This window comes from Semicossyphus pulcher, unplaced genomic scaffold, assembly GCF_022749685.1.
Source record: "Semicossyphus pulcher isolate SPU_LCO1_2020_fin unplaced genomic scaffold, fSemPul1.0.p SCAF_18, whole genome shotgun sequence".
Taxonomy (NCBI): Eukaryota; Metazoa; Chordata; class Actinopteri; order Labriformes; family Labridae; genus Semicossyphus; species Semicossyphus pulcher.
Genome location: NW_027211691.1, coordinates 2841694 through 2867810, shown reverse-complemented (window position 1 = coordinate 2867810; position 26117 = coordinate 2841694). Strand labels below are relative to the sequence as shown.

The following is a 26117-nucleotide window of genomic DNA, read 5'->3' as shown; positions in this document are numbered from 1 at the left end:
ACATGAAGCAAAAGCTGTTGAAAAGGCTCTTTCTGCTTTCTGTTCACAATGTGTGAAACAAAAGTGCTGTGACATCAGGTGTGTTCATGTCGACCTCCTCAGGCCAGTTGGATCTTGCAGAGTGGATGACAGTGCTGTTGTTGTTTTTTCTATGTTAGAGTGCTGTCGATTGCAGCATAAAGCTGACATAACAACAGCAGCATGTCTTTGAAACCTATTGTGTAAACTGAACCCTGATACATCTAGGAAAGAATATTAGGGCCAGGCAAGGAGGGAAGGAGAGGTGGAAGAAGGTGGTGGCTGTTTTTGTGTCAGGTTATAACTAGTGGATGCTTGAACTAATAAAAAACGTTTTGCATAATTTATCATTAATATAATGTCTCCCTCACTGACTTAAACTTGTGCATGTGTGTCTTACAACCTGTAGGATTTGAATGAGCTCAACTGCTGCAATAACAGTATTTCTGAAGGCTAAAGGGCTCCATCTGCTGGCCTTTAGAAGTATTACACCCTCCGTCCCTCCAGGAATCTTCTTTGTCAGGATTAAGCTCAGAGCCTTTAATTGCTGTGTTTGTGGGGATTGGACCCAGTGTCGCTGTGAACACTGAGAATGGTGTTACTGCAGCTTTAGAGCTCTGATTTCATGGATTTGCAAAAGCTGAGAGCTGCTGTTGAGCACATACTTTGTGTCTAATGGTGTTGTGATCCCCTTACAGTCCAACAACAAAATGTGATTTAATTCAAAGGGAAAACTTCCTGTGTTCAATTAATGTGCTGAAGTCTTTGCACGGTTGTTAGTTTGACAGGAGACCTACAAAACCTGACTGTGTGGCTCAATGATCGCGTGTCCGACTCCAGATCAGAAGGTTGAGTATTCAAAACACTTCAGGGTCAAAGTGAAAAGCATTAAAGTTAGGACATGTGCTTCTAGTGTGTAAACCTGGTCCTGCTTCTATGCTGATCATTTTTACCTTTAGATAAAAGAAGAAATAAATATAACTTTATTTGTATGTCACACTTCATACAAGAAATGTAGCTCAAAGTGCTTAGAGTAAGGAATTACATTATGATAACATAAATATAAAACAGAATCCAGAACATAAGATAAGAAATGTAACCCCCTTGATGTGAATAAGTTAAAAATAAAAATAAGGATGACAATAGAAAACATCTCATTTTGACCTCAGCATTGTTCACATAATGTTCTCTTCTCACAGCTGTAAGTTTCCCAGGAATACTCAATTATGTGACCTTGTGGAGCAATGGTAGCACATCAAAGACTTACTTCACAACATGTGAGATCTACAGTGAAATGTGCAGTCCCTTCCAGATATTAACAATTGTCTGAAAGATGGGACATATTTGGAGCTTGGCTCACTTGGGCCAGAATTGTAAATGTAAACTTTAACTGTCTTGTTTCTATCTGGTGTATGGATGAAGTGTATATAATACAACAATTTCAAACAATATGAATATAATTTTAATGTACTTCAAATTTTACACTTGTAAGATAAGATACGATAATCCTTTATTAGTCCCACAATGGGGACATTTACAGTGTTACAGCAGCAAAGTGGACAGTGCAACATTACAATAACAACAACAGAACTAATAAGATAAGTGAACAATGTATCAGCAAGTGTACAGCATGAATGAATGAACAAATAGACCACCTGATATAATAGTATTGCACATGTTGAGATGTGAGATAGTGATATTGCACATGAATAAATACAAATCAATAAATACAAAGTGTTGCACATGTAGATGATGGAGAGTTGCAGCGCTTTTAACAGGAGTGTTATTGCACATTGTGTCCGTTTTGGTGTTTACTGCTGATTATAGAGTCTGACCACGGCAGGAAGAAAAGACCCGCAGTAGGAGCCTGTCACTGAACGAGCTCCCCAGTGGTGTTATGGTCTCCTGCAAGGGGTGGGACGTGTTGTCCATCAGAGACGACAGCTTGGCCATCATTCTCCTGTCAGCCACCACCTCCACAGGGTCAAGAGGGCAACCCAGGACAGAGCTGGCCTTCTTCCCCAGTTTGTTTCGTCTCTTCCTGTCAGCAGCAGAAAAGCTGCTGCCCCAGCAGACTACTCCACAAAATATGGCTGATGCCACCACAGAGTCAAAGAAGGACTTCAGAAGAGCCCCCTCCACTCCAAAAGACCTGAGTCTCCTGAGCAGAGAGAGACTACTTTGTCCCTTCTTGTAGAGTGCGTTTGAATTGACCAGTCCAGTTTATTGTTCAGGTGAACACCCAGGTACTAATATGACTTCACAATCTCACTGTCCGTTCCCTGGAGAAATCCACCACCAGCTCCTTGGTCTTCCCTGTGTTGAGCTGGAGGTGGTTTCTCTGGCACCATACTGCAAAAACCTGGGTCAGTTCTCTTTACACCCTGTTGTCCCCTTGGGTGATGAGGCCAACAATGTATGTATGGGTCCATGGGTCTAAGCTTCACAGACTCGTATGTATGGGTTGTTTCCCCCCTATAACCATGACAGGCTCCATCCTGCTGATGGATGGACATGGAAAGGTGTGGGACAAACTGTAAGTTTCAACCATGATGACTTAAATACATAGAAGGACTCAGAAAGAAAGGATCACTGAGTAAAGAGAAATGGTTAAGTTGCAAAATAGTAAGTAGTATTCTGAAACAGGGCACCAGCAAATGACTTAATGTCCATTTCTTTCCTTTTAAGTATTTCTGACCAAAGCTTAAAATCATGGTCTTCCTTTTTGTTAGTGCTGTTTTAAAGTATGAATATAACGTGTTACCTGTGCAGTGGGATATAGGTGAAGTGAAAATTGAAGGATAGTGTTAATGAGTGAACAAGTGTGAATGAAGGTTTATTGTTGTGAATAGGCTTCTAGGTGGTTTGATACAGTCGGACTTGCTGGTGTTTTCCTGTTGGTATTATTTGAGTTAATGTAGAATAAATGAAAATAAAAAGGGACACTTCATGAAAACCAAGACTAAATAAAGTGCAACAGGACGTGGCTTTACAGTTTGAATAAAAAAACAAAACAAATAAATACCAATTTTATTATAAAAGGAGCCTTATGGAGGAGATCTGTTTTCATATTGAACTGCAATTAATGTTAGTTAGTGAATAAGCAGCACAATTACTGTAGTAGGAGTTATGTAATTTAGTACCAACGAGGTGGTCAGTGGTCTTCACCGTTTTACACCTGAAAAGGTTTGACCCCGACGTGATTTGAACACGCAACCTTCTGATCTGGAGTCAGACGCGCTACCGTTGCGCCACGAGGTCCTACGAACAGAAGAGAGGAAGAAAAGGGATTAGAAAATATAAATACAGTGGGTACAGTCAGGTATGTGGTTCCTGCTTGCTTGTGTCGCCGTTCAGGATCGATAAAGTACAATTAAAACGAACATTATGAATACATAAGGAGTGTAAAACACCCTACAGGCCTCCCTCCTCCGACAGGCTTCTTGTTTAAAACACAACAGGACTTCATGTTTTGGTCATCATCGTGTTGCTCACAGTGTTCCTCTGTATAAATAAATGTTCTCACTCCTTTTTGCCCGCGTCAGCACCATGGACAGCTGTCGGCTCACGAGCTCACCTCGGGAGCGTCGTGGTGGTTGTACATGCTGCGTAGACAACGCGCATGTGCGCACGACGCAGGCTCTTGTCATACGGATCCATCCTTCCATGCTGTTAACTCATTTATTAACCTGCTAAAAATACTGATTAAAGCTTCGCCTTAGTTTGGAAAAAATGTAGTTTGGTCTCCTGGAAAATAACACGGAAAAACGCTCTGATTAATGTTATATAACGATTCCAAACAAAACATTTATTCACGACAAGACTCAAAACAAAATGATGTTTAAACGAGCTTGTTCTATATTATACTTTAGCAATTGGTTTATTAAGTTAGGCTATATCACTATTATTTCCCGCTACTGTAGTCAATGTTTACTGTAAATATAATCAATATGAAATGTTCCTGTTAACAACACATGCATCTGTACAATGAGAAACAAAATGCTGATTGTTTTTGAAGGAATTCATGCTGTTGGCTTAATATAGAGCTTTGTTCATGTTTATTTAAAGTCCTGTCCTTCACCCAACTGGGCCCTGTAAAGATGGTCACTTACAATCATAACTTTACATTTTTGAAATAATAAAATGCAAAAATAAGTTCATTTAGAGTTACTGAGTACTCAGCCATTGTAATTGGGAATTTAAGTAGCTGAAAAACTGGGCCCTAAAAAAGAGGGAGGAACCTGCTCCATTACACATCAGAGGAGACACGGTGGAGAGAGACTGACTTTAATTTCCTGGGCACACACACGTCTCCCAGGGCCTCTCATGGACTGTGAACACTGAACCTCTCTCGTGTCTCAGCAGCTGCTGGTGTCCTTCTATCCCTGCTCTGCTGAAAGCATCCTCTCTGTGGTTTTCTAGCTGCACAGAGGTTGACGGGACAGCTCTTCAGAGAGTTATGAAATCAGCACAGAACATCAGCGGAACACAGCTACTGTCTCTCCAAGTCACATAGAGGTCCTGATGTCTACGTCGGGGCCACAAATATAACCAAAGACTCACCTCACCCAGGACGCCACCTTTTCTACCTGTTGCCTTCTGGAAGGAGCTGTCGGTCTAAGACCCACACATCCAGATTCCTGAGCAGCTTGTACCCACGTGCCATCAAGCAACGGAACTCTGTTAAGAAGTAGGACGTTTATCACCCCAAAGTTGTTCTGTGTAAATACCTGTTCCTGTTTTTATCTTGTGTTTCTTGTTTTGTTTTAACTTTCCTCCACTGAGAGGAGATGGACCGAGTATTCTATTCTTTTAAAAGAGCTGCGTAACAGATGTTTTTGGTTTCCCTCACCTTCTCAGCCGCTGAAACTCTCATTCACGCCGTCATCACCTCACGACCGCACGACTGCAATAGCATCCTTTATGGCACATCCTCCAAAATCCTCAACAAACTGCAGTACATACAGAACTCTGCCACCCGTCTGCTCACCCACTCTCCCACCAGAGACCACATCACCCCTGTCCTTCAACACCTCCACTGGCTTCCCATCCAATTCAGAATCAATCACTGACCTCCTTCACCAATACACTCCCACCCGCAACCTAACATCTACTGATGCCAACCTCCTCACCGCTCTCACCCAAACCAAACACCGGACCTGGGGGACAGAGCCTTTTCCATTGCTTCCCCCTCCCTCTGGAGCTCTCTTCCCCCAACACCTCAGAAACTCTCCCTCACTCCGTCCTTCAAAAACGCACTCACCTATTTAAATCTGCTTTTAATCTGTGATCTCTTATTTCATTTCAACTTTCTCTTACCTGTTCACACTGCATACAGCGGATGACACTGCTGTTGTGGCGTGTATCAGGAATGGACAGGAATCAGAATATAGGGATCTGATAAAAGCCTTCAGTGACTGGAGTCACGAAAACTGCCTCCTTCTGAACACCTCAAAGACAAAGGAGATGATAATAGATTTCTGCAGGTCCAAGCCCCGTCTTCAGCCAGTGAACTCTTGTGGGTGGACATAGAGGTGGTGCCAACCTATAAATATCTAGGTGTACACCTGGATAACAAGTTGGTCTGGTCCCTAACACAGATGCACTCTACAAAAAGGAGGCTCAGATCTCTAGACATCTGCAGTAAGATGCTGCAGGTGTTTTATCAGTCTGTGGTGGCAAGTGTTCTGTTTCATGCTGCAGTCTGCTGGGGAGGGAGGATAAGACACAAGGATGCAAGGCGACTGGACAAACTGGCGAGAAAAGCTGGCTCTGTGACTGGAGCCAGGTTGGACTCACTGGAGGGTGTGGTGGAGAGATGCACGCTGAAGAAGGTGGAGGACATTCTAAACAACACGGATCATGCACGTCATAACACCTTGATGGAGCAAAGAAACAACAGTGGTGGACAGCTCCTCTCTCCACGCTGCAGGACGGAGAGATAAAGAAGATCTTTTGCACCCACAGCCATCAGACTTTTTAATTCTTCAGTAGATGGCAGATGAGATGCCAGAGAAGTGAATTTCCCTTTGGGGATCGATAAAGTTATTGTATATGTTCTTAATGCTATTTTCTGTTCTTTTTTCACGTAAAGTGCCTTTTAAAGCGCTATGTAAATAAAATGTGTTATTATTATTAAGAGTAGCATCTCAAGTGGATCTATCTCTGTAGGGATCCCTTCTGTAACGGACTAAATCTATTCCAATACTGTCTGTACCTGTAAGTCAATTAGAGTTCAAAATATGTAAAAATAGAGTCAATGATTTTAAAAGAGTGGAAGTACCCGTTAGCTTTATCATTAGCCGCTGTGTTTCCTACTAAGATGAGTAAACGCTTGCGCATTCATAGGATGACTTAAATTTCCTCATTTTCTGGATTTCCCCGAATGTCCTGTTCTGACGTCACGATGAAACTGACTCAGACATGAGTTCCAGTAATCAACAGTCTCAATGGAAACGGTGTCTAGCCATCGTTTGTAGTTTCAACATGCTCTCATGTTTCTGTTCTCAGTCTACAACAGAATCAGTGTTTCTTCCTTTTGTCTGAGCTGCAGTGAAATTAACTCCTTTATCACACTTGTGTCATTAAATGGTGAATAACTCTGTAGCTGCTTCACAGTGAAAGCCTGACAGTGCTGATGATTATAATCATGCTCGTCCTAGATTTTTGGCGTGGTTTAGTTGAGATCTTACTTGGATGTAAACTTCACTGATCCCAGCTGTGACTAACACACATTCATCTAGGTTTTCCACACGTTAGACTTGACATCAGCGTGATTGACGTGTTAAATCGTTGACAAATCACACAAAAGGGGAGTGAGTGAGAAAGGAACCTGTTAATTAAATGTCGGTATCACAGCACACATTCATCGACAGACACAAAAATGACACAAGAATTGAAACACAAGACAAATGTTTACATAAAACCTTTCAGTGTTTTTATTTATTTATTTGACAAGCAGCAGGATCATGTTTGTCACCTCATTTTTCTTTACATTTGAAAGTAGATACAATAAGTCAGTATACCAGTTTTATTACAATATTTTTTCCTAACTTCAGTACATTTAACAAAGAAAGAAAAATAAACACACGACAACTGCAAACGTGAGAAAAGAAAGCATGTTTTTTTAATGTGTAGCCACCAATGTGTCATTGATGTCACCACGAACTCTTCCCCGGTTTCTTTTTTCCTTTATTTCCGGCTTGTATGTTTATCGGCTCTTTCCTCCCCAGCGGCTATAGGCATTTTCTTTTTGTCGTTTGACGCACGGGTGCGTGGCACTGGTGATGTTGTAAACAGCTTAAAAATCAGAAGGTGGGTGGGGTCGGAGGAGGGTCTCGTGGGTGGTGGTGTTAGCTGGCTGTCTGACGTGACGCGATGACCTTTTCTTGATTTCAAAGATGGAGGCACCAGTCCTGCTCTGAGTCACCGCAGAAAATCTCAGCAGACAGCGACAGTCCAAAACCTAAATGATGAATGAGTCTGTTTTGTTATTATTTTAAACCTGCTTCTGCCGGTCAGTCACACAGGCGAGTGTTTGAGTGTGAGCGCTCCCTCGCTCGGCTCTTCGGCCTACGCCACGTAGCTGTACTCGTCTGCCGAGGTCTGGCTCCGCTCGATGTACTGCTTGTCGATGAGCACCTCGATGCACTTCTTGATCATGCTGATACTTGGGTTGAACCTGGCTTTGGACTGATTGATGACCTGCACACAGAGGCGTTTAAAAAGACAGTGATTACACAGTTACAAACACAGAGTGCTGCCACACTGACCGACTGCCTCTCAAACTAAGTGTGTTTGGAATATCTTCATTTACAATCACTTGTTTGGATGGATAAGAATTATAGACCCTACGTTTAAGAGCACAGAGCTTCCTGGTTTCAGACAAAGCCAATGTGGAGGTGCTTTACACCTGCATTCTTTCTCATGGTTAAAGCAGAGGATGCTTTAGGAAGTGGCTACCTGTCAATGACAAGCCGCTATCAGGACTGTGTTGATCACAATGAAGGCAATGTGTAGCCACTCTCTCATCCAAATACTGAAACCAATGGAGGATGTCACTGTGTCTACGTCCACTTATTACATACAGTCTGCAATAAAAACATGTAAATTGAGTGATAACTAAGGGTGACTGATTATGGCCACCAGTAGTAGAGCTGGGTTTTAAACCTCAATACATTTTCATTCCTAACCGAAACACATCTGTAGCATCCAGCATAAACAACAGGCTAACCAAAAGTTAGCACTTACTGATGTGTCAGGCCTTTACATATTAGAAATAAGGTTCTTTCAATATCTCTTGTACCACTGTCACCGCACTCAGTTTTGTCAATGTCTACAGTTTCATTTGAGTGATTGAGGGAAACTACTTCTGCAATAAATGCCCAGTTATATTCATGAGTAATGGATTACTCACGAAGTCTATAAAAAGGTCTCTAAGAAACCAAAAAGTGACATTTTTAAATTGCTCATTTTGTCGAACCAACAGACCAAAAACTCTTCATTTACTCAAAGAAAGAAAAGCATCAATCCTCACATTTAAGAGCTGGGACTAACAAAAGATGTTAGAAAAATGGCTGAAAATATTAATCAGTTATTAAAATATATAGTATATACAGATACTAAGTACTCGTACGCGTAAAACTACGCCGATACAACCGCACCCAATACAACTTTACGGCTTGACGTTAGCCTCCTGTTAGCTGAGCAGGTAGGACGAGTAAAAGCACGTCAGCAGTTTGGAGATATTTCAAAATAAACGATGATAAAAGGAGGGCGGACTGCAAACTATGGGGTCGAAAAATAGCTCCTTTAACACAAGTTATTTAATACAATCCTTTTAAACCACAGACGTCAGGAGACGAGCAGACACGACGCAATCCGTCCGTATTTCCGCGCACAGTTACTATGAAGTATACGTCTCCACATGTGAAGCAGGAGCTGTAACCAGCGATCAGTTCATCATAGTTGACACAGACGTTTAATAACGTCGATCTGCGTGTTAATCACCTGGATCTTTCTGTCCGTCTGTGACTGTTAAGAGGCTCCAGTCTGCTGTGTAGTTCATATATTTCGCAGATAAACACAGAGCTGTAGAGGAGCATCAGACTTTTTTATATTCATTAAATGCAAACACTGAACCCTATGAAATGATATCTTTAGAGCAGAGTAGGACTATATTCATTTAATCCCTTTTGTCAGGAGTTTGCTGCCTGTTTCTTCGCACTAACCGCTCAAAGGATCAATAAATCAACAAGAGATGACCTCCACTCACCTCCTGAATGAGGGCGTTGTGTCGGAGCACCTTGCGGGCCTTCATGATTCTCACTATAGCAGCTTGTAAATACATTTTACGGTCCTCGTCTACGGCGCTCCTCGTCTGCTCCATCTCCTAAAGATCAGACAGACACGTGACAAAGTTTAGACATCAACATAACTACCAAACAGCAGGGTGCAGACCGAGAAGGATGGACCACCATTTGTCTGACCTGTGGTGTGTCTTTCTGCATTGACGTTGTGATCTTGAACTTTGTCCTTTTACTGGTGAAACTCATATTTAGTGAAAATGTGGACTCGAGTTCAATGTCCTCCTGTGAGAAGAGAAGAAAAACAATGTTCATTTCAACATATCCGAAATATAGAATAGTCTGTTGGCTGTGGGTGGACAGGGAAGGAAAATAACCAGGATGCTAGGGACATAAACTTTTCATTCAATTTATTATTATAACAACAAACCACCCTGCTAAGAGAGCTTCTTATCAGTCTCTGTATTTGGTTCTACTTCCACTTGTTGCACATAAAAGCTCTGACACCTTTTCTGAGTCGTGGTTGAGCATCTTGACGTCGAGCAGGGACTTGATGGTCTTCTGAAGCTCCTTCTCGTTCATCTGCGTGCCGTCCTGCAGCTCCTTGTACGTCACCGTCTGGCTGTTGTTGAAGGCCAACAGCACGGCCATTTGGTATGTAGTCACCATAGCAACGTAGGGCTTGGACAGGTAGTTCATCTTCACCTCACCTGGTTTGAGACGAGCAGACATACAGTTTTTTCCTTCCATGATTAAACCTTCCTGGGTGTCTTTTAATAATGTTAATTCTGGTCAAACAGTCAGATGCATCTCAACATTTAAACCTTACATAATTCGTCTGTAAATAGTGTCTGTGTGTGTTTGTGTTACCTGTGCAGAGATAGTGCAGCCAGGTCAACTTCCTCCCACTGAAGTGCTGATTATAGAACAACTCAAACTGCAGAAGGAGATAAAGACAGAGTTATGTTTTGGCATTGTGCTCCTTTTATACAAGTGACATTACAGCTGTGCTCCACAGGTGTCCACTCACCATCTGCACGCTCTTCTCTAGCTCTTGAGGGATGGCGAATGTGGAGGAGGGGACGTGTGTGAGGGGCCAGGCTCCAGCCTGAAACAACAGGACATTTACAACAACATTACACATTAGAACTGAAAACCTGTGTCATAAACCATGGGTAAATAAAAGGAAATAATGGACAACATAAACATTTATCTAATTTTCCTTTCATGTATCCTGACATGGTTCTCTTATTGTACTCGCTTACAAACAGAAACAGCTAAATAAAGTAGGTTTTGACAGAGCGTTTCTTTCTTAACTGCAGTTTTTCCAGATGTTACGGCCCAGTTTTAACGGCTCAGGAAACAAATTGCACGCGTTATAGATAAATCTAGGGATGCACCGATACACCTTTTTCTCAGACCAAGTACTTACATTTGGGTACTTGCCGATACCGAGTACCAATATGAGTACATAATAATATCATTACAGTTCTCATTACAGTTTCATTTTCATCAGATGGTCCTCGCTTTCTGACTGTAACAAAGTAAATCGCTGCCACACATTTTACTTTCGTGTAACCACATTCAGTGGATTTCAGTACAACATAACAAAACATATGTAGTGTAAAAAATGTCACGTGATGAGTGCTCCCATTTCTGAGCGCACCTGAACGCAGCACAACACAGCATGCGGTGAGGGAGACATGCCCGGACTTGTTTACTGCACTTACTACGGAGACATCAGTGATCGCCGACAGACTCTTTTTATCGTGTGTGCGTCCATGAATATGTGAGTTAGTTTGTATGTTTATGTTACACTGATGGCTTCAGTTTGGCCGTGAGTGTGTATGTTAGTGCTGTCTGTGAGGACTAAGGACCGGATCAGACAGAACGCGTTTTAGCAGCTGGGGGCTTTTTTGTCATTGTTTTCAATGAGAGGCTTTTTGCGCGCTGCTTTTGCGTTGCAGAGCGCTTCGCGTTTTCCCGCTCCATGTGCCTCTCATTTTTGAGGAAACACTCTGAGCACCTCGAGTTGAAAAAACTTCAACTCAAAACAGAAAAGCGCCCGACGTCATGGGCGTTTTTTCTGATTGTCCAATCGGATGAAAGGAGAGGCGGGCCTTCTGTCAGTTTACAAAATAACGGTTAGGATAACGACAGCTAATGATTTGGTGGTTGCCTTAACAACAGTAGAAAAAAAGTAACTGTAGGCTTCAACAAAAAGATCTGTCTGATCGGGCCCTTAGGCCTTTTTCTGTAAAGTGCTCCTTCTCCGCCTACCTGCTTAACTAACGGGAGGCTAATGTCAAGCCGTAAAGTGGTATTTGGGTGCGGTACTTGTCGTAGTTTTATGAGTACGAGTACTTAAGCTCCGATACCACCCACTACCCGTACTGGTATCAGTATTGGTGCATTCCTAGCTAAATCATCTGATGCAATGATACTCAACAAATCATTATGCTGTGCAGCTCAAGTGTGTCTGTGACACAGACACATTAGAAAGAAAAGAGACAGCAGTTGGAGAAATAAGTGAGTCAGAGGACAGTAATCCCCATGCTGCTTCACAGAGGAGAGTTAACAGGGAAAACAGAGCTTTTAATCATGAATGGACCGACTGTGACTAATTCGTTCTTCCTGAAGGCAGAGCCAACATGTCTCATCTGTTCCCAGTAAAACTGGACATTTGAAAAGCCACAATGAGACAAAGTCCTCTCTCCAGTTCAGAAGGAAAACTGTTAATAAATGTTGAGGCAATAGGACGCAAATCAAAACACTTCCAGCTGACAGCCTTCTTCTGTTTGAGGAGCGCCAGTTTGACTTTTGGAGAGCAGTGTTAATGTTGGCAGCTATTTTAGACTTAGTGTCGACAAAAATGCTTCTTAGTTTTTGTCACGTTTTAGTCATTTTTACCCATTAAAGTTTCAGTCGAAACGTTTTCTCTCTTTAAACGTATTCACTCAGCCTTATACAGGTCCACTCTGCTGCAAAGAGCCGTCCTTTCATTAATTACTTCCTGATGATGTTCTCCACGGGTAATATAGATACTCAGCTGAGGCTATATGGAGCTGTGTCCCAATCCAGGGGCAGCAGCCTTCAATGGAGGCGGTCTATCTCTATCATGTGTATCTCTAGCTGTTCGACTGAGTGGAAACAAAAAATTATTCCTCGGCCATGCAAGAGCCTGTCATCTCGTGTGAACTGGCGCGCAATGAATCTCGGGATACGTTGGGCCCGATGGATCCTTCGTAGCCGGGGAAAAGGAGGACGCATTTGTCGGGCGCATCTGGAGGAGCGTATGAATTGGGACAGCCTTCGATGTCCCTGGATTGGGACACAGCTTGTGTATATGGAAACTTTTAGAACGTAACGTTACGCATGTAAAACCACAGAATGACCTTGTGCAGTTACAGTAGCACATGCTGCACATTCCTCTCTTGCCTTATTTGCAGCAGCAGTGTTGGTTTTTACCATAAAAACCTTTTATATATTCATCATCGCTTCTCATTTAAACAGCGTGACTGAAGCAGACAGTCGGTGATCGCTCCTTTTTGTGCGTCAACTGACAGAGCCTGAAGCAGAAAGCCCGAGTTAAAAGAGAAAGTTGATAACCACCTTTGTGATACATGATTGTGTTGCGTGCATTGTTGTCAAGCTGATGCTCCGGGACATCATCACCTGTATGGCTGGGTCTGATTCAGGGGGTCTGCACACGCCCCTTAACCACTTCAACCAGTTACAGGACTTCTTAGCTTGTATTCTGACTGACAGATTAGACGGTGGGGGAACATATCATGGATTTTGAACGTCTGAACATTTTAGTCCCGTCGCATCTTCTTGAAAACACAACATACGTGTCGTCGGAGTTTTGATTATCAACAACCTATTTTTAGCTCGTCACCGTCTCATCTTCATCATGGAAAAATGGTCGCTGACGAACATTTTCCGTCATTATTAACAAAATTAACAGTGTTGGAGAGATAGACCTATTTTAATGGAAGCTGCTTTATTCAGTGTTTTCAAAAACGCAGTTTGTTTGTTTGAGCAAACCTTAAAACCCAACCTAAGAACCTTTAATCCTGTGGTTGCTGGTGTGATGGAGGCGTGTCAGAGAGTCCTCCTCACCTGTAATACGTAGATCTGGAAGCTGATGCCCAGGTCCACCACCGTCTCCTGTGTCTTGATGAAATTGTTGAACTTGTTGTTGAGGTCAGCGCTCACGCTCATGTCTGTGTACATTCTGTGGAGTTTGCTTGTGAACTCGTAGCCACAGGCTTGCTGTAGAAACAAGGAGGGGACAGAGGAAGGATTGTAATGAAGTGGAACGCTCTCTGTGGGCTAGCTGAGACCCTGGTGGCATGTTTAGCTTTGTGTTTACCTTTAGTTTGTTGATCATGGCTTCTTCCGAGTCCATCGACAATGATAAACCATGTATTAACCTCTTTGCTAACATTCTGGCATAAAACTGGAAAACAAAGAAAAACAAGACTTGATTCAAACACGTATTTTGGGACTATTGATGATGCTAAAAATGGACGCACCATGGCGCTCATGCCTCTTGAACTATTTTAAGCTTTAAAGCAGGTTTGAACACGAGAATATCAAACGATATATGAAGCGAAAATAAAGATTGATGCATCAGAAGAAGAACTCCTGTCACCTTTTGAAAGATGTCCTTGTCGTCTATGTATTTGAACACTGTGATGAAGCTCGTCAGCTTGTCTTCCACCTCGTTCTCCGTCATTCCCTTTGCAGACTTTTTCAGCAGATTGTCACAGTATTTCGCCAGCTGCACGGAGACACCAGGAGGGACATGACTGGGTCAAAGCACTGGGTTTGATACGGCACGTGTGTTTTTTGTGTATCTGCGTGTGCACTTACGAGTTCAGGGGCTTTACAGATGGACTTAGGCTCCCTGAAGTTCACCACAGACGTCAAAGCCTGAAAAAAACATCAGGCCGCATTAACAAATGCACCATATCTAACATTTAACACTTTATAAGCTGTGGTTTTACAGTTGAAGGAAGAACATTAGGGAAGTGAACTTGCTAAAGCGTGTTTTATGTCAGTCTGTGGTTTAGTACCTTATCGAGGGCGCTCATGAAGTGCTGATCTCCGTTTAGAACTGTGTTTATGAGCTGAACAAATTTACTGTGAACCTCCAGCACCGACTCCACAAACAGGGTTGGCATCTACAAAAATCAAGAGGGAGAAGAAAGTAAAAGTTGTGTTACAGGAGAAATTATTTGCATTCAAAGTTAACAGACAAACAACAACAGTGAAGATAATTCATCTCTGTCTGTTTTTAAGCAATAAAGCCACACAAGGAGAAGGCTATGCATGACAACAACAACAACAACAACAACAACAACAACAACAACAACAATAACAGGAGATTGCAGCTAAATCCATCGTGATGTAACACTGACAGTTATTTCCAGCCCTCAAAGGGAAACAAGACACTTTTAAAACAGTGAAAACAATAAGTCTCTCTGCATCATTTCCACTGCATGAAACAGGTAAACTGACGGGAACCGTATATTTTTGGTTTCCCATCAGCAAATGTAGTAGCTGGTACCTGGATCCTTTTTTGGCATCACCTTGGTCAGGGTTCAAAACAAGCTGAGCCAATACTAAAAGGTGAAGCTAAAACACTGCAGACTGCTGACGGATCAATAAGGATCCACACACTGGACACCCTGCCAAAACCTGGCCTTTTTTAATACTCAAGCTACCAGCAATAGCAAGGGCAATTTTTCTTTGTTCATTCTACACAGATTTTGGACGATTACAACCTGGAAAACAACGCTGTGGTCACTTGACAAGTGCAGTTTTTTGCTTTGTTTGTGTCACAATCTCTACAGATCCGACATAGAAATGTAGAACCTGCAGGCAGGGACGTGGATGTTAGTACGGGAAGTGTTCTGGTTTCTGTTTGTAGTACGTTTGTAGTCTGAGAAGTATTAACCAATCACGTATCAGCAGGCTGCGGCGTACGCAGAAAAAAAGAGTCAAATGCAGGCAGAATATAATCCAACACAACGACATCGCAGCTCCCATCAGCATCATCTGACAACGATTTAGCTTCTTATTAATCTCTATAAACAGACATCTGCTTGCATGCTAACAGCTAACAATCTGTTCTACATCAAAAATTCAGCTTGAGACAAATTCCCTTGACGCTGTGTCACGAAAGCCGTTCAGCGTTTTGATTTCCTGACTACCACGAATGCATCAGAAATGATGAATCCGACCTCCGTTCAACAAACTTTTTCCCAAGTAGTTTTCTCCATGACAAAGCATTATTTGGACTAATCTGCATCATGATGTTGTTATTTCAGCAAAGTTAAGACTATTGTGAAAAAGAATGCTTTGCTTGCGGCATTTGGGGAATTCCGCCCTTATGCTTATCTGGAAAAATAGTTCAGGTACCAGGGTGTATGGGAAAAGATTAATTTGTTCCCGTGTACAGGAACACACCCAGAGAATGACGTCAATGCTTTGAAAACCGATGTACACTAAGTATTGGATCTGCCCGGGGTCGCTCTGGCCTGGCAAAGCGTGTGTGTGTTGAAAGCAAGCATATGCAACGTTCAGGTCTTTTTGCATTAAAGTCATTCAGACTGCGTCGTGTTTTTGTCTTTCCTTTAAAAATGTAACAAGACCCGTTAAAGTAAATCACAATTATTATTCAGGTTCATACCGCTGTACGTAAGCCAGAGTGTTTATTTTGCTGACACATCAGCAGGGGTGAATTTTGTTTCACTTTTGATCTGAACACACGGTCCCTTCTCAAGCTGCTAACATGACTGTAAACAATGCAGCGCACAGAAAAGGAAGTCTTGACCGGAAGTCCATTGCTTAATGCTGGCTAAACCGGAATGCCTATGAAATTCAGCGCAACTCCAATACCTAACGGTTTTCCAAGATTGCCTTGAAGATGATGTCAGGGCAGTTTCATGTAGCGGCACGGCAACAACGGCATCATCAGCTAAAAAAACACTATCCACCATCCACTGCTGAAAACAACATTGTGAGGAGTACGCTTGTACTCACACCGAGCCGAGGCTTAAATCAATGGGGCCGTGCAGTCAGAAGGTTTCAACTTCCATGTAAGTAGAACTGATAATATTCCAATGACAATAGACAAATATAAGTCCAGATTTGAACCAACGATTAAAGCAAATATTGGAGCTGCAACAGAGACTCCCAGCCCTCACAGGCATCATGAAAAGAAACGTGATTGTGGAGATGCATGTTAAAAAAAACCCAACAAAGTCATCTTTGCACACACGCTGCTTTAGCACTAACGTTTTCCTGAGAGAGGTTACTGGTGCCTCGGATGCCCTCGTTGTGGATATGGACCTGCAGCTCCTGGATCATGTGTGGCAGCCCGTTGGCCACTGCCCGCAACAAGGTGTACATGTTGGCCATGTCTGCGGAAAACAACACCACAACTCATTGTGTATACTGCACAAGTGAATTTAAAACAATTCACGCAAAACAGATCCATGCATAAGGACGGAAAGGACCCCAGTGGACTGACCGTCTCTCTTCTCCTGCCGAATGATGCTCTGGCACTCCCCGTGCAGGAACTGCAGGTGATCTGCCACCATCCTCTGCTGGCATTCATGGATGACTTTGGCGTAGGAGCTGGGGTGCAGGTACTTCCGACATCTCATCTCTTCGTCTTTCAACCTCCCTAAAACCTGGAGCAGGAGAAGGATTGAAAGAGGAGGGCAGAAGTTATTAAGATATCTGCAGCTTTCATGGAGCCAAATATATATGAGGTTAGAAACACGATTTAAATACCTTTTTTATGCAACCTATGATAGTTTTATCACAATTGTTGGTGTACCTATGTTACATTGTGCTGCTGTGCATTGTTTTGCACAGTTCAATGAGGCGATGCTAGGGGACAGGTGGTGCTTCTCTGGGGCATTTTGTCAAATTTTTGCACCACGACACAGGAAAATTCAGTGTATAAGACCCACTTATACACCGAACTTATCATTCACTTAGTGCAAAATCTACATTTTTCATTCATTCAACCAGTAAAAACCAAGCGGCACACAGCCTGTTAAGGATAACTAAGTAAAAAATAAAATCCTGTAACAGATATAAACTGGGTCAGATAAGCAACTGTGACCGAGTCTGTGCAGCCGGGAGGGGCTTGAACTTAACCACCGAGTCTGCTGTGGTCATATCACACACTGCCCTAAAGCCTAAGTAAAGCTTTAACGATGATCCTGTTTACAGGCTGCACGGAATTATCTATCAGGGAAATCTGATTATAGCTGGAATGAATGAATGAGAGGAGTGTGAAAGAGCGCACACACACACGAGAGAGAGGGAGAGAGGTTACCGGGGGTCTGTGATGTCAGCCTTAGCGGTTAATAGCAGTGCTAATACTCAGATTAAAACTCTTATGTCAGAGGACTGAAATGACCCGACAGTCTGGGTGAATGTACAGTCAGCTGACGGACACACACACACACATATTCCGAGAAAGATGCACACTGTTAGTCATCAAAACTCAACTCCAACTACTAGCAGAGCAGCTCAGTTTAAAAACGAGGGTATTCCAGAGTTATATGGGTTCATACAGCAGCTTCGACATACAAGACGTGCACATACTTGCATTATCTGTCCATCTCCTACCTTCTCCATATACTGTGAGCAGTTGGATTCTTGCAGTAGATTGGAGGCTTCCTGTTTGTAATACTCTCCTGTTTTCGCCAGAAAGGGCCCTTCGAAGTTTTCCTGATAAAACTGCAACAGAGGAAGAAGATGTGGGACACAGAGGATTTAATATGGACATACAAAGACCAATTTAAATGCCTACTGTACATGTTGTTCATAAGAAAAAACAATAAGGAATCACTGCCTGTTGATCAGGGGTGGTAACACAGCTGAACATAGTAAAAAAGAGACAAATTTTCAACCTCAGTCCTATCATGCTGTTATGGGGAGCTAATTCCATTGCGGAAAAAAATAATGCAATTTCACTCTGTGCCTTTGGAGGACGCTATCCGCTTCTCCAATGGGCCCCGGAAAACCTCCGCCAGACTAAGTAAAACGCGTCATCTGGTGGAGTCCAGGGAGCTCGCTAAACTACACTTCCTCAATCTAGGACGCCGCCTCCGATGTCATGCCTCGTTCAAAATCGTCAGGTTTGAAATGTAGACTGCAGACCTGAAGATTTATTTAGACGATCTACTGTTATATTCTCGTCGTATTTCAGATTCTGTCCCGCTCTGAGCCATCACCTGCAGCAAAAACGGTAGTATTTTACTCCAGCGTCTCTCGCTGGGTCGTTCATTTCAGAGGAAGGGGCGCAATGCATGCTGGGTGTTGTAGGAATGTAGAATGGGTGAAACCACAAGCTGTTTGTACAACTTTCTCCACAGCTATGGCGCCAATTTCAAATATTATTGCTTCTATCGATTACAGAGAACACCAGCTGTGACTGACAGAGGCTTTTCCAGGGGCTCCTTTAAGCATTGCAAGATAAATACATCTCACTTATCAACACACAGTGACATTATCAACAATAACTAAATGAACACCCTAAAAATAACATATGAACACATGGGCCGTTTTTTGTTGTCTCACCTTTAGTGGAAACTTCTTCTTGTACTGTTCAACATGAACAAAGGAGTTGATGACCCCGTGGATTACCTTCTGGTTGGGGTTCTCGCCACAACGATCACTGTGGGACAGGAAGAAGCTCGGGTTAGGCCTAAGTTTTATACAGTACTGTAGGTTAAACACCGCAGCCACAGCAGACAAACATCCTGTCAATAACAGAAGAGAAATTAGCCACTGAAATTTTAATTAAAACCTGATAAGCTCACAGTGACAACACCAAGTATACTGATGCTAATTCTCTCTCTACCAGATGGAATTATTCATCTTAGGTGATAAAGTGATTTTCAGAAACTACTGATTTGTGTGACAAACATACTTTTTGATTTCATTGAGCAACATCCGGATGAGGACAGCCTGAAGCGGCTCGATCATTAGCCTCCTCCACATATCGAGCGCCAACTGCAACGACAAATGAAAAGACAACAAGTGACAATCACAACAATGTAAAAGGTGAAAACTTGACCATGATCCCAGAAGTTAATTCCCACTAATCTCCAAATCAATCTGTACATTTGCTCCCTTTAAATAATCTATAAACCCGGGTGGGTGTGTCGATGGCGAGGTTGGAAATTAGCATGTTTTTGTGCAGTGTCAGGTGAATTTGCTTGATTTACCAGCCATGGTGGCAGGTAGCATATACAACAAGTAATTCAACTGTAATTCATTGTAACATTTGTAACAAACTATTTCAATCAGACACTTGAGTGAGGACACACAAGGGTTCCCAACTCAGCCTTCCGGGTGCCGTCGGCTGACGTTTTAGCTAACAAAGAAAACAATATGGCGTAACATTGAGGTCTGCAGACTCAGGAGGAGACACACGCCAATTAAATTCTTACAAAAAGTGGAGAAAAGACGACAATGAATCGTCCTGAGAGTGGTTCGCTTTCGAGGACACATGCCAGACAATGTTCTGTTCGGCAGGACGCCAACACGATTCGGTTGCCAATAAGAGAACTATAAGTTTCATTGTAGGAAGTAAGAACTTAAACCCGGATCACAGAGGCATCTCAATGCCACATTCAGGTACAAAAGATGAAAACGAGAGGCTGGTACAAAAGTCAAGTGGCTTTTAGATTTTGGAATCCTCCATCCAGGTGGACAAAAAAGTTAATCTCCAACCCTGCTCGATGGGCAGGAAATGGTTTTATATTAGTGTGAAAAAAATGAGTGTGTACCTCTCCAATCTCCATGAGCGGCTCATTCATGTCCACTCCTCCGTAGCCGTACTGCAGGTCTGCTTCTGTTAGTTTGTTCTTCTTGATGAACTGAGTGTTGAGATACCTGAACAGAGAGAGGCAGGAGGTCAAGATGTTAGAATATCAGCTGCATCAAGAGAGACTGAGGATGTGCCGCCTATAATACAGTCTCTGTGTGTGTGTCAAGAGGCACTTCTACCACTACACTTCTAAGGGCCATCAAAAGCAAGTCGAGGTCAGTCGTGCAGCCTTGTTAGACGGCCATTCTTTGGTTACCCTAATGGTCACTCACTCGCTCTGTGGCTGCTGAGTGTAAAGGTCAAGCCCAGTATGCCCAACATTTCTTACACATGAGCCATAGACAGACATGGAGGTGTTTTTGTTTCATTAGTGAGAATACCCGTGTAATACTTAGCACAGTAGCTTTCTGCAGAATATGACAGCGAGTGCTTTTATCTCTCGTTACAGGAAATACAAGGTTAATCATTACACCAACTGAAGTTTATGGATGTAGTATTTCTCTGAATCAACTTCATGGTTCACGGGAAACTGAATGGTGACTCAAAGGCATTAACGGACTGTGAAACAAAAGTACCATAAACGTGTCAAATAAAGATGACCGTTGTATTTTCAAAACATCTTAATAATTGACTAACGGGCTGACATTATTCAGATAAGCAATGGTGAAATTACAATGCAGGAATTTTGCATGAAATCAATATTCGACATATTACAGTTTTTTTAATTGGCCAATATGCATTCGTCAAACCTGAAGTGACAAAACTGTCAAACCTCTTTAAATAGTCAACAAAACAATTTGTGCAAAATGTATGAACTCTTTCCCCCCCGAACATTTAAAGTGATAATCTTGAAGATTTTCATGTAAATAAACGTTTGATAAGTCTCTACCTATCTCTGAATGAGGTAACACAATGGTGATTGAGCCTATGGCCCACTGATGAAAGACTTTGCATCTGCAGTATCACAGACTGGCTGTCTGTGGCGACTTTTGCAGAAAAAAATCCCAAGCAGCGCCCAGTTAGTGACGCGTTTTCATCACCCAGCAGTGGTTGGTCTGCCAGAGAGATCTACTATGGCTGAACAGACAAAGAAAAGATGGATGACTACAGATACAACTTCAACAAGAAGTGAAAATCCAAAGAAGAAGAAACAAACTCGACGCTCAGATAAAGCAAACAGTCTAAAAAGGAAAGCGACCGTCAGCCAGGAAAATCAAGACGGAGCCGACCTTAAACGTCACACATGCAGCACTGTCTGGATCTCTGGGAAGTGCGCTCCCGCTATTACCGTTTATCGCAAAAAACTACGACACATCAAGGTTAGCACTTTAAGATACACGTTGAAGGTTTAATTTAAATTATTTTATTCATTTTATATATTTTACCAGTGAATTAATATATGCAAACACACAGAAATTAAGCATTTTTAAGCAAATTGCTGCATTTATGATTCAAAATGAAAGCAAAATGAAACACTGATTTATGTGAAAAATCTGAAGGATAAAAATCCATCAAATATAAAATCCTCCCCGTTGTTTGTGTATTTTAGCTCAGTGCAACAAAAGTGACAATGTATGCTTTTTCACTGTTGCAGTGTTTTTGTCCGACGACTTTATTTTAAGACGTGTATGAAGTGTCTTTGGGGTTTGAGTGGGTTCTGTGGGTGAGATTAACTGTTTGAACAAGATGCATGTTGTTCATCCAAACCGCATAATGAGCTATGAAGAAGTGGCTTCTGTTTTAAAGGATGCTTGTAAGCAATTTAACAAACTGTATCTGAGATCAAGTTACTTTGTGTAATGTGAAAGGTTATCCTCAAAGCATTAGGATCACTGAACATATATAATCATCCAGTCTGCAGCTCTTCAGAACACTTTAGCACACTGTTTGGGTTGCACAGCTCACACATTTACTGTATGGGCGTGTTTTATTGCTCTTGTTAACCCTTTGTGGTCAGCAGTTTCCGGCAAAAGCTCTGATAACATCACTCTACACTACCTGCAGGCGCTGAACAGCAGACAGACAAAGTAATCTTGTTGTCTGTTGGACACAGTAAACAGTCAAGGCAGCTAAAAGGCAGCTTTGAAAGACGATTATGTTTCTGCCTCACTTGAAAAGTTTTATATACCAGTGAGTAATATTCTTTTTATACTGCCGTTACTAATTCATGAGAGCTACTTGGATGTTGAAATATGTACACTGAAAGAGTTTCAACACATTTCAGCTGCGTTTCAACATTTTTCAAAGGAAGCGTGGAGTAAGTCAGGAGCTATGAAGACAGACTGACGCTCTGTCGTGTCCTCAAGCTGATGTGATGTGCGGTTTTCGCAGCTGTGCCGTCTGCCTTTATCAGCGGTATACCAATCACACACAGCCTGATTTCTCTCATAGAGTCGAGCTTGACAAGCATAACACACCAGGAACAAGGGTTAAGTGACTGCTAATACGGCAGCGAGTGTTGAGATGAGCACGAGACTAAACCTGGAGGGCAGACTTGTGAGTGACAGTTCTAACTGTCTGTTTGGATTCAGCTGGCTCTTCAGTCTAACCTCCACTACATGCTGATTTACGTTTGACAGAATGCAAACATGCAGCGTGCATTCACGCAGACATCAGCTGAGGACAGAAAGCCACACTCGTCTATATTAAGAACTGAACACTGCTATGTCATCACTGAAGCCAACAGCCTCCCGTCTCTCGCTCACACTGACATAATAAATTACAAAGGCATATGTATGCAAAGACAGTCTGGTGGGAAGTACACATAAAAATAGATCTGAGAGCTCTCCAAGGGAGTATTGATTTAGAATGAATCAGGACACACCAAATGCCCGCTGGCACTTCACACTATGCTTTCAAGGTAATATTTTAAGTGTACAAAAACTGTCGGCTGGCATATTGCAGCTTGTGATAGAATTAGTACACCTTGACGCACCAAGCCAACATTAAAGAACGGGCACTTACTAAGACGGACACCTGCTTTGGCTTAACTCCTCTGAGAAAAGTTGAACACACCACACAGATAACAGCCAACTAGACATGTCATTTGACAACAGACGAAACCAATCAACCACACTGTTGTTTCAGTTTCATTATTTGCTCAGTTTATAGACTGATAATATGTCAGTTAGAAATGTAGTCTAACGTTTGACAGAAAAACAGAGATGGTAAAGACAGACTGCACGAAACAGTGAATCAGCGTAGTGACTCAATGACATCATACGCACTTTATGAGCCTATCAGGTGGAAACATAAAAGGAGATAAAAGTAAGGCAGCAGTTTTACCTGTACAAGCAGTCCATGTAGTCAGCTCCTTTGCTGTACTCGTCCCAGTATCTGTGGTACATCACTAAAACCTTCTCCTCTGATTCCAGGACTTTCTGTAACACACACGAGCATGACAGGTGTTACAGGAAGAAGCTTAATGCACATTCAAAAAATAAAGAAAATGCACTCTGGGATTTTGGGAATGCTTACTTTGTACAACTGCCGAACATGGTTCTCAAGAAACACCTTCGTCTCTGTGTATAATCTTTCACCCAAAGGCTCTGGGTATGCAACACACAAGGCATAAATGTCACTGATGCAGGAATTAAGGATAAATAATGAGGATTCCTTTCTGTATCGATATGAAAAAACAGTAAATAAAGATGTATGTAAACAGCTCCTCTTTGACACTACTACAACTTTCTTAAAAGGATCGACAAAGTGTTAAATCGAAACAATTATTCTACATATATTAACTGTATTGGGTATTTAAATATCACTTTATGAAAGCTGGCAACTGTTTTACTGTATTGTGAAGCTGTTTGACTTCTCATCGATAAACCCTTCATTGAAGCTGAGCAAAAATCTTGTACTGTAATTTAATTCCAAATGAAGCAGCATTGGAACAGGATACGAGAACCGATCATTCCACGTGGCCCTCTCCACATAGTCGAGCATCACAACGGCCTTGATTGTCGTCAGTAGCTTGTTCCATGTCTCGTCAAAATCCACCACCCGCGGCTTCAAGGACATCGTACAGTTTCTCTTTCAGCCTGACAGAAAAAAGAAGCACATGAATACAGAAGTGAGTGAAGGAATTGAGAACAACAAAGAGACAACAAAGAGATTCATTGTGAGCCATTATTAGTATGATATCACCAGAAATGGTGAAATTGCAATGCAGGACTTTTAATCCAACATTAAATCAATATTCAACATGTTAGTTTTTTTAATTCCCTAATGTGCATTCGTCAAACCTGAAGTGATATTGTCAAAACTAAAACATTCAGCAAATTAGAAGTCTATGTGGAACAAACAGTGAATTATTTTTCCTTTGCTTTAAAACGTAGTGCCTTTAGATCGATAGGTATTACTTTATCGTCAGATCAGGTCTGAAATTTCTTTTGCATTACATCAGCTACATTTGCAAGATAAAAGTTAAGGACAGGATATAAAAAACATACATTTGACATAACATTTCGTAACACACAAGACAGTATTCAAGGCCCTTTAATGTACCTCAGATCTAGGATTTTACTCTATATTTAATTTTAGAATGGACTGATGAACAAAAGGATGCTTCATTCTAACCTTGTTAAAACCTGGGACCCTGTGTCTCTGATGGCAATAGTCCTACTGACTGTTCAGAGAGTGGTTGGGCTCAGATACAATGTTGTTTGCCAGTCTTAAAATGTTTTTATTGTAGGCTGATTCATAAAATGTCTTGACCTACAATCTTAGGTAGATTTTCATTTGGTGGAGCAGTTTTGACTTTAACACAGTGGACAGACACTGGTGTGGCGGTGTGTACAGTACTGTAGGACGCTCATAATCACAGAAGTAAAAAACAAAAGAAGAATCTCTTTAAGAGCATTGCTGTCGCTACACCTGACCTTTTGATTTCAGTTTCTTTATTATGTGTTATCAGTTTCCATTTACCTGCCCCTTCTGCATTTTGGACAATTACATCAAACATATATCCCCTTTAAAAGAATACCCCCTAACTTACATATTGTAAGCAGCCTAAAATGTGGAAGTGGCAACAAAAAGAAAATACATTAATGAAGAGTACCTGAATTGCACAGGTGTCAGCATAAAGGTCAAAGTGAACGTGTGCATCAACAGATATTAGTCTAACGATAAAAACCCTGCTTCAAAACAGCTGCTCGCATTGCTATGGTAGCAACAGATGAGATAAACACTGTGCTCAAGTTCATGTAGGTAATACTGACGTTCATGACTTGTGAACTCAGTGGGGTAGCCTTCGGGTATCAATAATACTTTAGCGGTGTAATCTACCAGCTACTCTGCTTTATACATTAATATGTAAACTTCTATATCTATTTAAGAAGAATCACAGATTACCTGCAAGTAGCAGAAACTAGGCCCTGTGATTCTCGTCATTCATACCAGTTGATCTCACGTCAGTGAAAACATTGCAACATCATCATGCAGTTTTTCTTGCTAACCATATCACATATGCCGATGTCTGCCTTTTCAAGGGAAGTGTAAGCGTAACTACATAAACAGCCGTCATACACTCATGATAAAGGCAGCTAAGTTAAGGTTACCAGCTAGCGGAATGCCAATCCCAAAATAGGATGGCTAGCTAAACGGCTAGCCAGCTTCTAGCTAGCATGCTACTTCTTCCTGATCAAGTCCCAATAGTTCTGAGGCATCAGCTAGCAGCTAGTGAGCTAGCAGGAAGCTAACGATAGCCCTGCTATCGCTAGCAAATGGTCATCTTCTTTGCAATTTCCCTACAATTGTACTGACAGCTCGGCAAAACATAGTACTGTTGTTAAACAAAACAGGTTACTGAGGGCAAGCATGGACTTTTAAATAGTACGTACCTCTGTTCAGTATTTATTTGTTATAAAACTCAAGTTTCTCCGCTGTCACAGGCTTGATTTGTCTCACTCACAGGTCTTCCCTACCTC

General features: G+C 41.9%; 1 protein-coding gene and 1 non-coding gene across 2 annotated transcripts; both read right to left on the bottom strand.

The window, feature by feature from the left end:
• Positions 1-3207: 3207 nt before the first annotated feature.
• On the bottom strand, positions 3208-3279 carry trnaw-cca (transfer RNA tryptophan (anticodon CCA)). Its single transcript has one exon. It is a non-coding gene; the product is annotated as a tRNA-Trp (tRNA).
• A 3653-nt stretch (positions 3280-6932) lies between these two features.
• Positions 6933-26117, bottom strand: cul2 (cullin 2). The gene is made up of 21 exons (XM_069667189.1): positions 26031-26117; positions 24092-24230; positions 23668-23770; positions 23476-23570; positions 20150-20255; positions 19288-19370; positions 18936-19032; positions 17982-18092; positions 16867-17029; positions 16632-16756; positions 14405-14512; positions 14202-14261; positions 13981-14109; positions 13699-13785; positions 13446-13598; positions 10354-10431; positions 10194-10260; positions 9831-10033; positions 9507-9608; positions 9293-9409; positions 6933-7722 (listed from the first exon to the last, which is right to left on the bottom strand). Exons 2-21 carry the CDS (start codon positions 24208-24210, stop codon positions 7591-7593), a joined length of 2238 nt encoding a protein of 745 aa, XP_069523290.1. The 5' UTR covers positions 24211-24230; positions 26031-26117; the 3' UTR covers positions 6933-7590.